Below are 11,570 nucleotides of genomic sequence, written 5' to 3' on the forward strand. Positions count from 1 at the left end.
TCGTCCTCTCTCATCCTATTGCACTAATCCTTAATAATAAACATTTTCAATCACTTTGATTGTTGTATATATATATATTAATTTTTTTAGTAATTTAACTTTTTTTAACATTTAACATTTACTTTTTTTTTGTATATTTGTATATTTTAAATCTTAAATTTAAAAATACATTTTAAAAAAAATAAATAAGCCCCTGAATTTTGAAAACAAATCAATCTAATTCTAGAACTCAATAAAAAAACTAATTTAACTTATCTACCATATCATCAATCACATCACCAATCATTGTGAACCACCACATTAACATTTTTGACTTTAACATCAACACCGTGAAATGCAACGACGGAAACCATTAATCAAATGATCATGTTTTTTTAAAGTTTGAGAGTCATATTAAATGTAAAAATAATTCGAGGGCTACATTATTATTATTATTATTATTATTATTATTTGAAAAATACAAGGGCCTCAGGTCCCCTTTTGCCATTATTTTTCAATGCTAATGTGACATTATATTAAGGTAACACATCAACATTATTGTTAATTTTTTAACGGCGGGTAACCAAAACAAAACTAAAACACAAACTTAGATATGATTTTGAAAAGAACAATAGCTAGGTGACCAAAACAGAAACCAAGTAATAGTTGGGTGATTAGATAGACAGTTTAGCCAATTATTTTTTAGTGCTACAAGATGAAAATTGCTAAAATGTCCCTGAATAAATTGCAGAAATTGTTACTGTAACTGTATCACCAAAAACCAAAAATTCACATTCAAGTCAATAATCTTCATGTAAATGCAAAATTTGTAGTAATGCTCTAATGTGTCCACCACCTCAAATGTATATTCTTTTTCCAACACTCTCTAAACCCCACCAATAAGATTATTTCTGGAAGGTAAAGAATCATAGACAAACCTGATTTCGATGTGAAGAATAAACTGTAATCTCCAAAGTTAGGTGAGAAATTCTTGTAGCTCATTATTTGCAACTTTTGATGACTACTTGCCTTACCATAAACCGAGAGCCTTCCACCAGATGCCTCCAACTCCGAGCCAGATAATAAGATTCACAATAGATATCAGGAAACCATAGCCCCACCATTTGGCTAGTGGTACATACCCAGCCCCATAGAAAACTGGTGCGGATCCGATGCCGTAATGAGTAATGCCACCCATAAGGTTGGAGAGGAATGATAGGACAAGGGCTCCCAAATACGAAGGAGTACCCAAAGCACTAGCCACGGACAAGAAGGCCGTAAACATCGCACCGATATGAGCGGCTCCACTGGCAAAGAAGTAATGTGAATAGAAATAGAGAAGAACCAGAATGCCAAATGACATTTGCCATGAAAGACCTAATCCACCAACAACCTGTAAAAAGAGCATATCATAAACATTAACGCCAATTCCAAACATCTGAATTTTAATTTTCTTCAGACTTGAGCTGCTGCTATTTTTTTTGTAAAAAAAGACCGGGGGGGGGGGGGGGGCGCTCCTGGTGTGATTGCCAAATCAGAAAAACTGAATTCCACAGTATCAAAACAATACTTGAACTAAAAGCAAAAGGAACATTCTAGGGCATTGTTTAGTAAGATAAAGCACAAGTATTTTGACATTTTCCATTATATTAAGAGAAAGATATAAGTTGGCAACTGTTTTCTGGTTTTTCCTTTAGAGTAAAACATTAAGTGATTCCAAGTATTTTCGGCAAAAATAAACCACTGCATGTACATTATGGTGATGGCACTTGGGTGATTCTATATGAAGTAACAGTAATTGGGACATGGCATAAAGAAAATAACTTAAGGGTAGAAGGAAAACAGGACAAACCTTAACAACAGTTTGACTAAACCATGCGATGAGACCGTATTTGTTCAAATACCCAGCCATAGCAATGAGTGCAGCAAACCATGTAAGTGTATCCCATGCAACTGATTCAGCAAGACACTCCTTCCATGTGACTACCCCAGTCACAAGCAGAACAGATAACCCAAGAATGGCAGCAGTAACAGCATCCACATTTAACATCCCTCCAAATATCCAGAGCCCCACCTAATACAACAGAGGAAGGTATGAGAAAACATATTGGAATATACAAATTTTTACATGTGTAACTTTTACATTCACTAATAGCAGCCACTACTAGTCATTCCGTTATATGCAAAGTAAAGATTTGTATCAAATGAGAGCACAAAGTAATACAACCAGAAATAGCATTAAAATTCTATTAACCAGTTGAGAGCGATCAAGATATTGCTGAAGAATATAAAACTGAATGAAATACAGAAACCCTCAGATTTCAGTATTTCCTGTACCGCTATACCCGGTCAAGGATCAAATAAATAATGAGGTATTTACAGATTCTATATGTACCGAACATTTAACATAACAAAGGGAAAACCTGACAGGTTGCAGTATTTCCTCAAATCCTACATATAGAATATAGTTAACAGCCTTCAGAAGTATTCCATATTAGTTAACCAAAGTCCCCAGGGTCAGAGAAAAAAAAGAGAGCATACTAATGGTCCAGATTTTCACAAGATTATGAGATCAACATTAAGCAATTGTTATCAGCTTATTTTATTTGGTAATCATTAACAAAAGTAAAAATGACATGATAAAGTCTATATTTGATCAAATTGCTGTTAACAAGTATCTTAGAAGCAAGATTATGAGGGAGTCTGTCCTCTTCAGGCCCATCCACAACCTAACCTAATTATTAGACTAAGGTATCTATCAGACCTCTTACTCCAAAACCAAGTTAATTTCAAAAGTTCACTTCCAAAATCACATTGAATGGCAACAAATCCATGTTTATCTTCCACCAAATCCATCATCAAAAAGCAATTACAAAGGAACTAGATTAAATATGAAAATGCTGGAGCAAAGCAAAATATATAACCGCATGAACAGATTGGCACAGGAAATTCCATTTCAATTTGAGCATCAAGATGTGGTAGAAAGATATGCACCACCGCGATCTCTTTTATAAAAGAATAAGACTCTTTCCTCCAGTCTCCTGTCAAACCTCTAGATGCAGAGTCTCTATTACAAGTCCAGATTATCAAAACCCAAAGACCTAATGCAAACTGTACAGTTTCCACCAAATCCTAATTCAAAGAGTATCTCTTTCCCTCTGCACTAAAAGTAATCTAGCAAAATACTAAGTGTAGCTCTTCAAGGAAAGACAAGGTATAAGGCAACGGAGACATGAGCCAGTTTCATAAGCCCAAGGACAACCGCTGTAGAATTCAGCAAAACAAGTACCACAATCAACATCTAAAGCTCGACCAGCAATGTCAATAATTAAACTAGATTGACTACTTTAATGATGCATTAAATTAGCGCCTCCCCAACTAAAATGAGGCTAAACTCGTGATCACAAGTGAATATGGTCCCCTACAATTATTTTTCCAGTGCGACATTTCCACTAGGTAGATTGTGATAGAGGACAGAACATACTACCAAAGTTATATAGGCATTAGGCATGAATAAAACATAAATAATCATAACGAATTAAAGGGTAAAGAAATTTTATAAATAGAGTACTAATAATATCATACCGTTAAAAACAGAGTCCCAGCCATAATAATTTCATTCTTGGTCATCGGTCCCATTTTCTCCAGTTTCTCCTTGGCAAGCCTTGGCGCGTCAGGACTAGTCTTCACCGTTGGTGGATAAATAACATACAAAATCAATGGTACAACAAGCAACGAAACTAAACCCGGCACGATTGCTGCCTTAGCCCAATCCGTCCATCCAATCTGTTGTTTAATTGTATTGAAAGCCAGATTAGCACTTAACGGATTCGCCGCCATTGCTGTTAAAAACATCGACGAAGAAATAACGGAAGTTTGGAAACATGTCAGCATTAACCAGGATCCTAATCTATTTTCCGTTCCGTCACCCACGTTGCTTCCACACGCGACGCAGAGAGATTTGACTAAAGGGAGGAAAATTCCTCCAGCGCGTGCAGATACAGACGGAATTGCCGGCGCCAACAAAGCTTCGCTGAAGACTAAGCTGTAGCCTAAACCTAAAGAGGAAGATCCGAATAGAGAAACGAATTGGTAAGCTATTCTGTTACCAAGTCCAGTCTTGATGAAACCGCGAGCGAAGAAGAAGGCGAGGGCGATGAGCCACGGAATAGGATCGCCAAAAGCGGAGAAAGCAGCGGAGAAGGTTAGTGTTTTGGTGAGGACAGAAGCGCCGAGTCCAAGTAAAGCCACGGCTCCGAGCGGCAATGGTTGAGTGATGATGCCGACGATTGTGGCTAGGAAAATGGAAAGCAGCTGCCACGCATTACGAGAGACTCCGGATGGGACGGGTAGGAACCAGAGGACGACACCTGTAGCAATCGACGCCATTAACGGCTTCATTGCCGCACCTTGCCATGGTTGCTGAGACGGCGGAGTAGCGGCAGCTGGAGTTGATGCCGCCGCTTTGACAGTTAATTTCCGGTGACTTTTCTGGATTCTGTTAGTAGAAATGATTGGAGTGAGACTCAACGGTTTAATGAAGCTGGAATTGCTTGAACTAGATTTAGAGAGAACCGGAGTGGAGAAAACCGGGTTCGGAGATGATCTAGAAGAGAGAGCAAGTGATTTGACCCGGGAATAGCCGAGAGGGCATGAGTAGGTGAGTACGACGGACGCCATTTTCAAAACGGTACCGCCAACGGCGGAGATGCGAAACGAGAAATGGAGGAACTGAGAAAAGGAAGGCGGAGATTGATATTTATAAGGGGAGATGAGGGAGAGCGTTAAAGGTGACCGTTCGATTTTGATCAGACGGTAGGTGCGATGTTTATGAATATATGGTTGAAAGAAAATGACTGTGAGGATCGATGAGGGCGTCGTGGTGTCCAAGAGAGTTCAGACTTGGGGATTTACGTCCAAATTTTTCTATGGTTCGGCGAACAGCACATGGTTTTGCATTTATTCGTCGTGCCAACGTGTCGTCGTATTATTGGATCAAATCATACCTCCTAGTGACGTGGTAGGTGTGGACCAATAGCAAGAGGTATTCCACGTGGCGAAGTCTGATCGGGGTATAGAGGGATGAGAGGGTGACTGACTGAACAGAGGAAGTGTGGAATTATCAGTGGAATTTTTGTTATGGTGCTTGTATTGAGGGGCCAGAAATGTGGGGAAGGGAAATGACGAGGAAGCCCTCGCGGGGGCGGAACGACAGCCACAGAAAAGAACGTGTGCTAACACTGGGAGTGGAACGTAATTACGTAAATGAGATCCAGATTTCATTTCAGAAGCAAACGACACAAGCGGCTGCTGCATGTGGGGAGGCACACTGGGCGGTGGACCCTCGGTTGTTATACATTTAACTATGTTTGAAACACAAATTTAGATCTTATTATGTTAATCAAGTATCTCTACGTTTAATTGGATCAATATAATGATTTTAAGTGTAGTGTGTAAATAAATGTGTTATATAAAATCTACCAAGTGGTCTTAATAATAAAAAGTAATATTGTGTAGAGGTCTCGAGTTCGAGTAATTATATCTAAGGATATTTGCGTTATCGAGTAATTTAGTATGTAATTACCCTAAACTATGTTTGGTAATTTTTAATGTCAAGTGTTTTCAAATTATGTTACTTGATGAATAAAATATGAATTAGGGATTTTTTTTAGATTTAAGAACGATCATTTTGTGATTTTTTGATATTAAACTTCAATATTCAGTTTCGATATTCAAATTTTGTAAGGTATGCCTCATAAATATACCGGTAAAGAGGACAGGGGATGGAGCGGAGTGAGCGAAGCGAACATCAACTGTCCTTACAAAGAAAGTCTCGTAGAGGGAGTTACGATTATGTGGGTTGGGGGTGCGGGGGATGCGGCCCCGCGGTACGGTACAGAGTTAATTTTGTAATTATGTACCAGGGTTTTCTATCATAAATAGAGATGTAACCTAAACCTATGAGAATTGAATAAAATTTTCTAGCGCCGCCTAGGCACCGAGGACGTAAGCACATTGCCGAACCTCGTTAAAATTCTTGTGTTCTTTCGTTTACTTTGCCCGATTTATCAACAAATTTCAATAGATTTTGGGTTTTGAAGATGGATGTTAGACTTGATATTTAAATTTAAATTACTAAAGACATTCAATCGACCTCTTCCAACATTGTCAAACCATTATCCTAGCACTTTTGTCAACAACATATCTTTCTGTAGATCTCCATCTAACATCTTTTTCTTCGTCTGGCATTGCTTTGTACATCAATCTCAATAGTCCTTTCTAAAATATATTCAAATATATAAACATCTACATTATAATTAACTATATACTGAGTTATGAAAATCCAGAAAAAGGAAAGGGAGAATTATCTTTCATCTTTCATCAAATTCTCCAACTCTTATTCTTCAGTTTTTAACTCTCCTATCCAAAAGCTCCACATGTCGGCATTATCTATGATTTTCGATACGTTACTGTTATTGTTATTAGTGTCTCTGACACTACTATTATTGATGATATTGAAACTGTTGTCGATGTGTCTATCAACTGTATTTTCAGTATGTTCAACGTTTTCTCTGAAGCTTTCTAATGGAGGAACATATAGTTCTTTTCTCTGAAGCTTTCTAATGCTGTAAATTTACCTATAGGAGACAGAGACTTTTAATGTAAGTATTTGCATTCTTTTAGTGAATATTTGGTGCCATATTGTTGTATTACATGATATTCCATTGTCAGGCACCAACTAGTAATAAGCATGTTGGATGCTAATTGTCCTCGATATAACATGATAAACCATAGCTTAAAGTATTAACATATCTGTATCATCATTTGATAAGGAATGTTGTCGTAGCTTAAACATATCTACATCACAGTTGATAAGGAATATTGAGAAGATATTCAATTCCTAAAGCCTTTGCAAACTCTTTTTTACTTTATATGGTTCTCGTTATCTATTTTAACGTTTCTGGAAAATCCATGTTTTGGGAAGTCATGAGGCTTTATCATTAGTGTGTTGCTTGTTTTTATTGAATATAATATCAAAATAAGTCAATGTCATGACTGGTAGTTTAATGACCTTGGTTTCTAGAGCAAAGAAAATGGAGGACATAAATAATAATAATAATAATAGTAATAATTGCCTATTGCTACAGAAAAAAGGCTTGGGTCCATAATTGTATTTGTTTCAGAAGCCAAAGCAATGACTACTTTTCTTGGCCCCTCCTTCAGATAATTTAGAGTAGTGAAATTGTTTTTCATTACTATATTCTACAAATAGACATCATTTCATAGAGCCATGTGCCACAACCCACAGGTAGTTGGAACCTTGATATTTATCTTTGGTTTTATGAAAGATTTATTGGCACAATTTCAATCAGTGTTTCATGATTCTTTTATTCATGAAAAGGTTTAGCTTAGCTTGCTAGGATTGACATTATAGCGCTGGATATTTCTATGGATCCTTCTGCTTTTTGATAGGATATCTGCTGCTGCTGCTACACGGTGTATGTTTGATGAATAACTATTGTTAACCTTAGAATCATATTAGTTACATTTTCATAGTTCTGATAAGTGGTTCCGATTGCAAAAATAAATATTGTTTTAACCTTCTCCAGTGAATATTGTTACTATGGCCGAGATTGACGCGGCCATTCAGGAAATGTTCTGGGCACCTCATGTCCAAGTATGTTGAAGATTAACTAGATATCTTACAATTACAATTTTAGTTGTGTTTTCGTTTCTTATTTCCACTTCCAAATATGATGCTTAGCAATGGTTATTAATGTGTCAAGTAAATCATCAGTTTTGATCACCGATTCTGTTGTTTAACTTCTAAGTGTATCCCTAGAAGTCTTTGTAGATCAGAAGAGATGCAGACACAAACCATCTCCTCAAAATATCATTTAGAAATGGAAATAAAGCATTTGTCATGGAATGTTAAGACTTTTGTCAAAGGAAACACAACCTTACTCTGTTATGTTCTGATGGTTTTATATAGGAACATGCTCATTTGTATAGATTCCCTCAAATGTCTTCTTGCCATTGCATCTTAGCAAAGTTAATTTATGAATGGGGAAAATGAGAATTACCATAATCATTTGGATATGCTTTGAAGTTTATAGTAGTGCTGAAACTTCTATAAAATTTATGAAGATTTAGAGGAATTGTAACCTCCCCTTGGCCTTTGGAAACTCAATTGACGAGGAACAATATATTTGTGGAACCTTTGATGCTGGACAAGTAGCTTTTTCTGCTATGATTTTATGCTTTCTGGATAGCAATTAGAGATTCTAAGTATGTGAATAAAGGACTTAGAATTGTGATTTATGTGATTATGACTTAAACGTTTTCTTTTGTAGGTAATGAAAAGTTACTCTAAGCTGAGTAAAATCTTCTTAACTGCAATGATTTACGAGCTCTATAAAGGGATGGGGGAAACTACATTTGAAAAGGTCAACACCTTGAGCCCATTTCTTCTCTGATCTTTTCTTAATCTACTGGTAATATCATGATTTATGAACTGTATTTTCATGCCTCACTTTTTATGTTATAAGCTTTAGGTGTCATTCCTCTACTACAACGAGCATAATTGTTCTCCCTTCATGCATTCCTTATCAAATATGAAAAACTCTTTAGTCACACATGTCACATTAATGGCCTTTCTCCCAAGACACTAACACCATATCCCTAATTTCAAACAAATCTCTACATGAAACCAAACTAGTGAGTGTTCATCTGTATTGGTTTTCTCTTTTATGTCCTGTCAAAATTAGTAAGTATTGTACTTGGTTGATAATCAGCTTCAATTTGTGCAAATTCTAAAAGATTTTTCCATATTGCAGTTGGCAATGACGGTATCATGTATATGCACAAGCAATGGAGAAGCGTTTCCTGGTTGGGACACACTTTTGAAAGTTGGGTAAGCATCTTCTAACTTCTATCGTCTAGTTAATTCACATAGGAAGAACATTGTTCATATTGTTGTCTGTAAAATTGTAGTTTTACATGTAATTTTTGGGATACTTTCATGTTCATTTGTGGGATCTTTGAGGGAGCTTTATGCATTGATGATGCAAATCCCATCGTTAGCCACTGATTTTTAATGTTATGTCTTTCAAATGTCGATGTTAGATTGAAATTTTACAGTTAGTTGCAGTATGTTTGGCTTTGGCTAAAGAACTTCGTACTTGGGTTAATATTTCAAGAAACTCCAGTAAAACGTTATTCCGCTTTGCTTTCCTTAAGAAATTGTCGTTTCTCTGGCAAGCATTGATAATAAAACAAGCTTGTTGATGACTGCATGTACCGTATTTTGTTTGAACTTATAAACTCCTAAAGGTGCGTTTGGTTCACGGAATGTAAGATTACCAGTGAGAATAAAAGATTACCAGGGAATAGGATTACTGGGAATGTTGTATTTTGTGTTTGGTTGGTTTAGTAGGAATGTAAGATTACTGTGTTTGGTTAAAGGAATTAAATATTATTAGAATGTATATTTGACCAAATTGTCCTTATTATATATTTGTTTTTTTAATAAGTTGGAAAATATTTATATGTTTTCTTTAAAAAAATTAAATTCATAAAATTCAAATAATTTTTTTACAAAATTGAAAATGTAAAAAGGTTTAATGAAATGGTAAAATTTTATTTTAACCCCTGAACTTCATATAAAATTTTAATTATAGATTTTTTTTGTAAATCTAAAATAGTTTAAGGATAAATTTGTAATTTAACATTCGTAGAATTTTTATTATTTAATGACAGAATAAAGATATTTTTGAAAGAAATTTTTTTAAGAGCTTTTTAGTCCAAAACGCCGGTAATCCAACAATACGTAAGGGAAGGGAGGTAATGACATTCCCGATAATATATCCCAAAAAATCTACTATTGGTAATGTAAGATTAACGAGAATAATATTCCCGACCAACCAAATAGGGGAATGTGGATTTCATTCCCATGGGAATCTCACATTCCAGTTGGAAAATATTTATATGTTTTCTTTAAAAAAATTAAATTCATAAAATTCAAATAATTTTTTTACAAAATTGAAAATGTAAAAAGGTTTAATGAAATGGTAAAATTTTATTTTAACCCCTGAACTTCATATAAAATTTTAATTATAGATTTTTTTTGTAAATCTAAAATAGTTTAAGGATAAATTTGTAATTTAACATTCGTAGAATTTTTATTATTTAATGACAGAATAAGGATATTTTTGAAAGAAATTTTTTTAAGAGCTTTTTAGTCCAAAACGCCGGTAATCCAACAATACGTAAGGGAAGGGAGGTAATGACATTCCCGATAATATATCCCAAAAAATCTACTATTGGTAATGTAAGATTAACGAGAATAATATTCCCGACCAACCAAATAGGGGAATGTGGATTTCATTCCCATGGGAATCTCACATTCCCCCAACCAAACACACCCTAAAAAAATACATAAAATCTGCTGGAATTTGTAGAACTCAGTTAATGAATGACTTAAGTGTGAAAAAACTTATATATTAAGTGTTTTGTTTTACCTCTTTCCTCTATGGAAGCTACAAGATTGGAGAGTGTAGACTTATTCTGTGTGAACCTGAAGATAGGCACAGGTTGCAAAAGTTGCAGCTCAATTTTTCGAGGTTAGTTTTCTTGCTAACTTTAAGCCATTAATGGTAATTAGGCCATTTAATAGTCTTAGTGTTAAAAAAGAAAATTGTTCTCTTTAGAGGTATCGATTCATACAATTGCATTTACAGAGTGTGTATACGTTGTCAATTGACTAAGAAAATCTTCAACGAACACTATCTTGTAATTACCTCCCACTATTCAAAGAAAAAACATCACTAGTAATGTACTTTTAGATATTAGCTATCTTACACGAGCTTAAATGTAAGGTAAGAGTATATTATATGTCAGAGACGAATACGATCATAGTTTTTTAAATATTTTTTTACACTTGAAAGATTATATTATTGTATTTATGTATGAATATGGATTGGCTTAGTGATCCTCTAGCATGTGGTTTATTGATTTGCTCATATTTCGGGTTATCCTTGTACTTTGATGTAATGTCTTCCTGTTTTCACGATCACATCGTAATGTGTGATTGGGCTCCTTTATAAAAGTTTATTGATTTGCACGACCAAATAACATGAGATATGGGGAAATGTTTGGGCAACCTATGACATCTAAATCTAACCCATTTCATTTTGGTTATGTGGTAGTGATGACCAAATAACATGTGGTTTATGTGAAAATTTCTTGTTTCGTCTTATTTTAAATACTCAGATTTAATAAATTGGTCTTGTTTCTATCTTTGATTTAGATCTAGATCAAAGCGATTAAAATTTCAACCACCCCGTAACTGCCCAATTAAGTATGTCTATGATACAACTTTACGGCAAGCATACCCGGATCAAAGATTAAGGGTAAATTATTTTTTCACCACTCAATTTTTTCTCACTCATATTTTGATAATTAAAGTTTAATTTTTTAATTTAGTTATTTAATTTTTGAATCGCTCCTATTTTGATTACTTTATCGTTAAGTAATTAACAATGTTATGACATGTAAATTTACATCAAAAATGATGTTATCACGATTTTAAG

At 34.9% G+C, this 11,570-nt stretch overlaps 2 protein-coding genes across 2 annotated transcripts; one reads left to right on the forward strand and one right to left on the reverse strand.

Annotated features, from left to right (window-relative positions):
• Positions 1–999: 999 nt before the first annotated feature.
• LOC120144258 (dicarboxylate transporter 1, chloroplastic-like) lies at positions 1,000–4,721 on the reverse strand. The gene is made up of 3 exons (XM_039158364.1): positions 3,565–4,721; positions 1,832–2,053; positions 1,000–1,372 (listed from the first exon to the last, which is right to left on the reverse strand). Exons 1-3 carry the CDS (start codon positions 4,657–4,659, stop codon positions 1,010–1,012), a joined length of 1,680 nt encoding a protein of 559 aa, XP_039014295.1. The 5' UTR covers positions 4,660–4,721; the 3' UTR covers positions 1,000–1,009.
• Positions 4,722–7,586: 2,865 nt separating this feature from the next.
• LOC120144244 (origin of replication complex subunit 1B-like) lies at positions 7,587–10,632 on the forward strand. The gene is made up of 4 exons (XM_039158353.1): positions 7,587–7,657; positions 8,334–8,426; positions 8,817–8,893; positions 10,518–10,632. Exons 1-4 carry the CDS (start codon positions 7,604–7,606, stop codon positions 10,630–10,632), a joined length of 339 nt encoding a protein of 112 aa, XP_039014284.1. The 5' UTR covers positions 7,587–7,603.
• Positions 10,633–11,570: the final 938 nt, after the last annotated feature.

Source organism: Hibiscus syriacus, unplaced genomic scaffold (genome assembly GCF_006381635.1).
Source record: "Hibiscus syriacus cultivar Baekdansim isolate YM2019G1 unplaced genomic scaffold, ASM638163v2 tig00110885_pilon, whole genome shotgun sequence".
NCBI lineage: Eukaryota > Viridiplantae > Streptophyta > Magnoliopsida > Malvales > Malvaceae > Hibiscus > Hibiscus syriacus.

Coding starts and splice junctions, on each gene's coding strand:
- LOC120144258 (XM_039158364.1), bottom strand. CDS start 4,659: ATGGCGTCCGTCGTACTCACCTACTCATGCCCTCTCGGCTATTCCCGG. Junction 2,054..3,564: donor CTGGGACTCTGTTTTTAACG/GTATGATATTAT, acceptor CTGTTGTATTAG/GTGGGGCTCTGGATATTTGG. Junction 1,373..1,831: donor TTAGTCAAACTGTTGTTAAG/GTTTGTCCTGTT, acceptor CTCTTTTTACAG/GTTGTTGGTGGATTAGGTCT.
- LOC120144244 (XM_039158353.1), top strand. CDS start 7,604: ATGGCCGAGATTGACGCGGCCATTCAGGAAATGTTCTGGGCACCTCAT. Junction 7,658..8,333: donor TCTGGGCACCTCATGTCCAA/GTATGTTGAAGA, acceptor TTTCTTTTGTAG/GTAATGAAAAGTTACTCTAA. Junction 8,427..8,816: donor GGGAAACTACATTTGAAAAG/GTCAACACCTTG, acceptor TCCATATTGCAG/TTGGCAATGACGGTATCATG.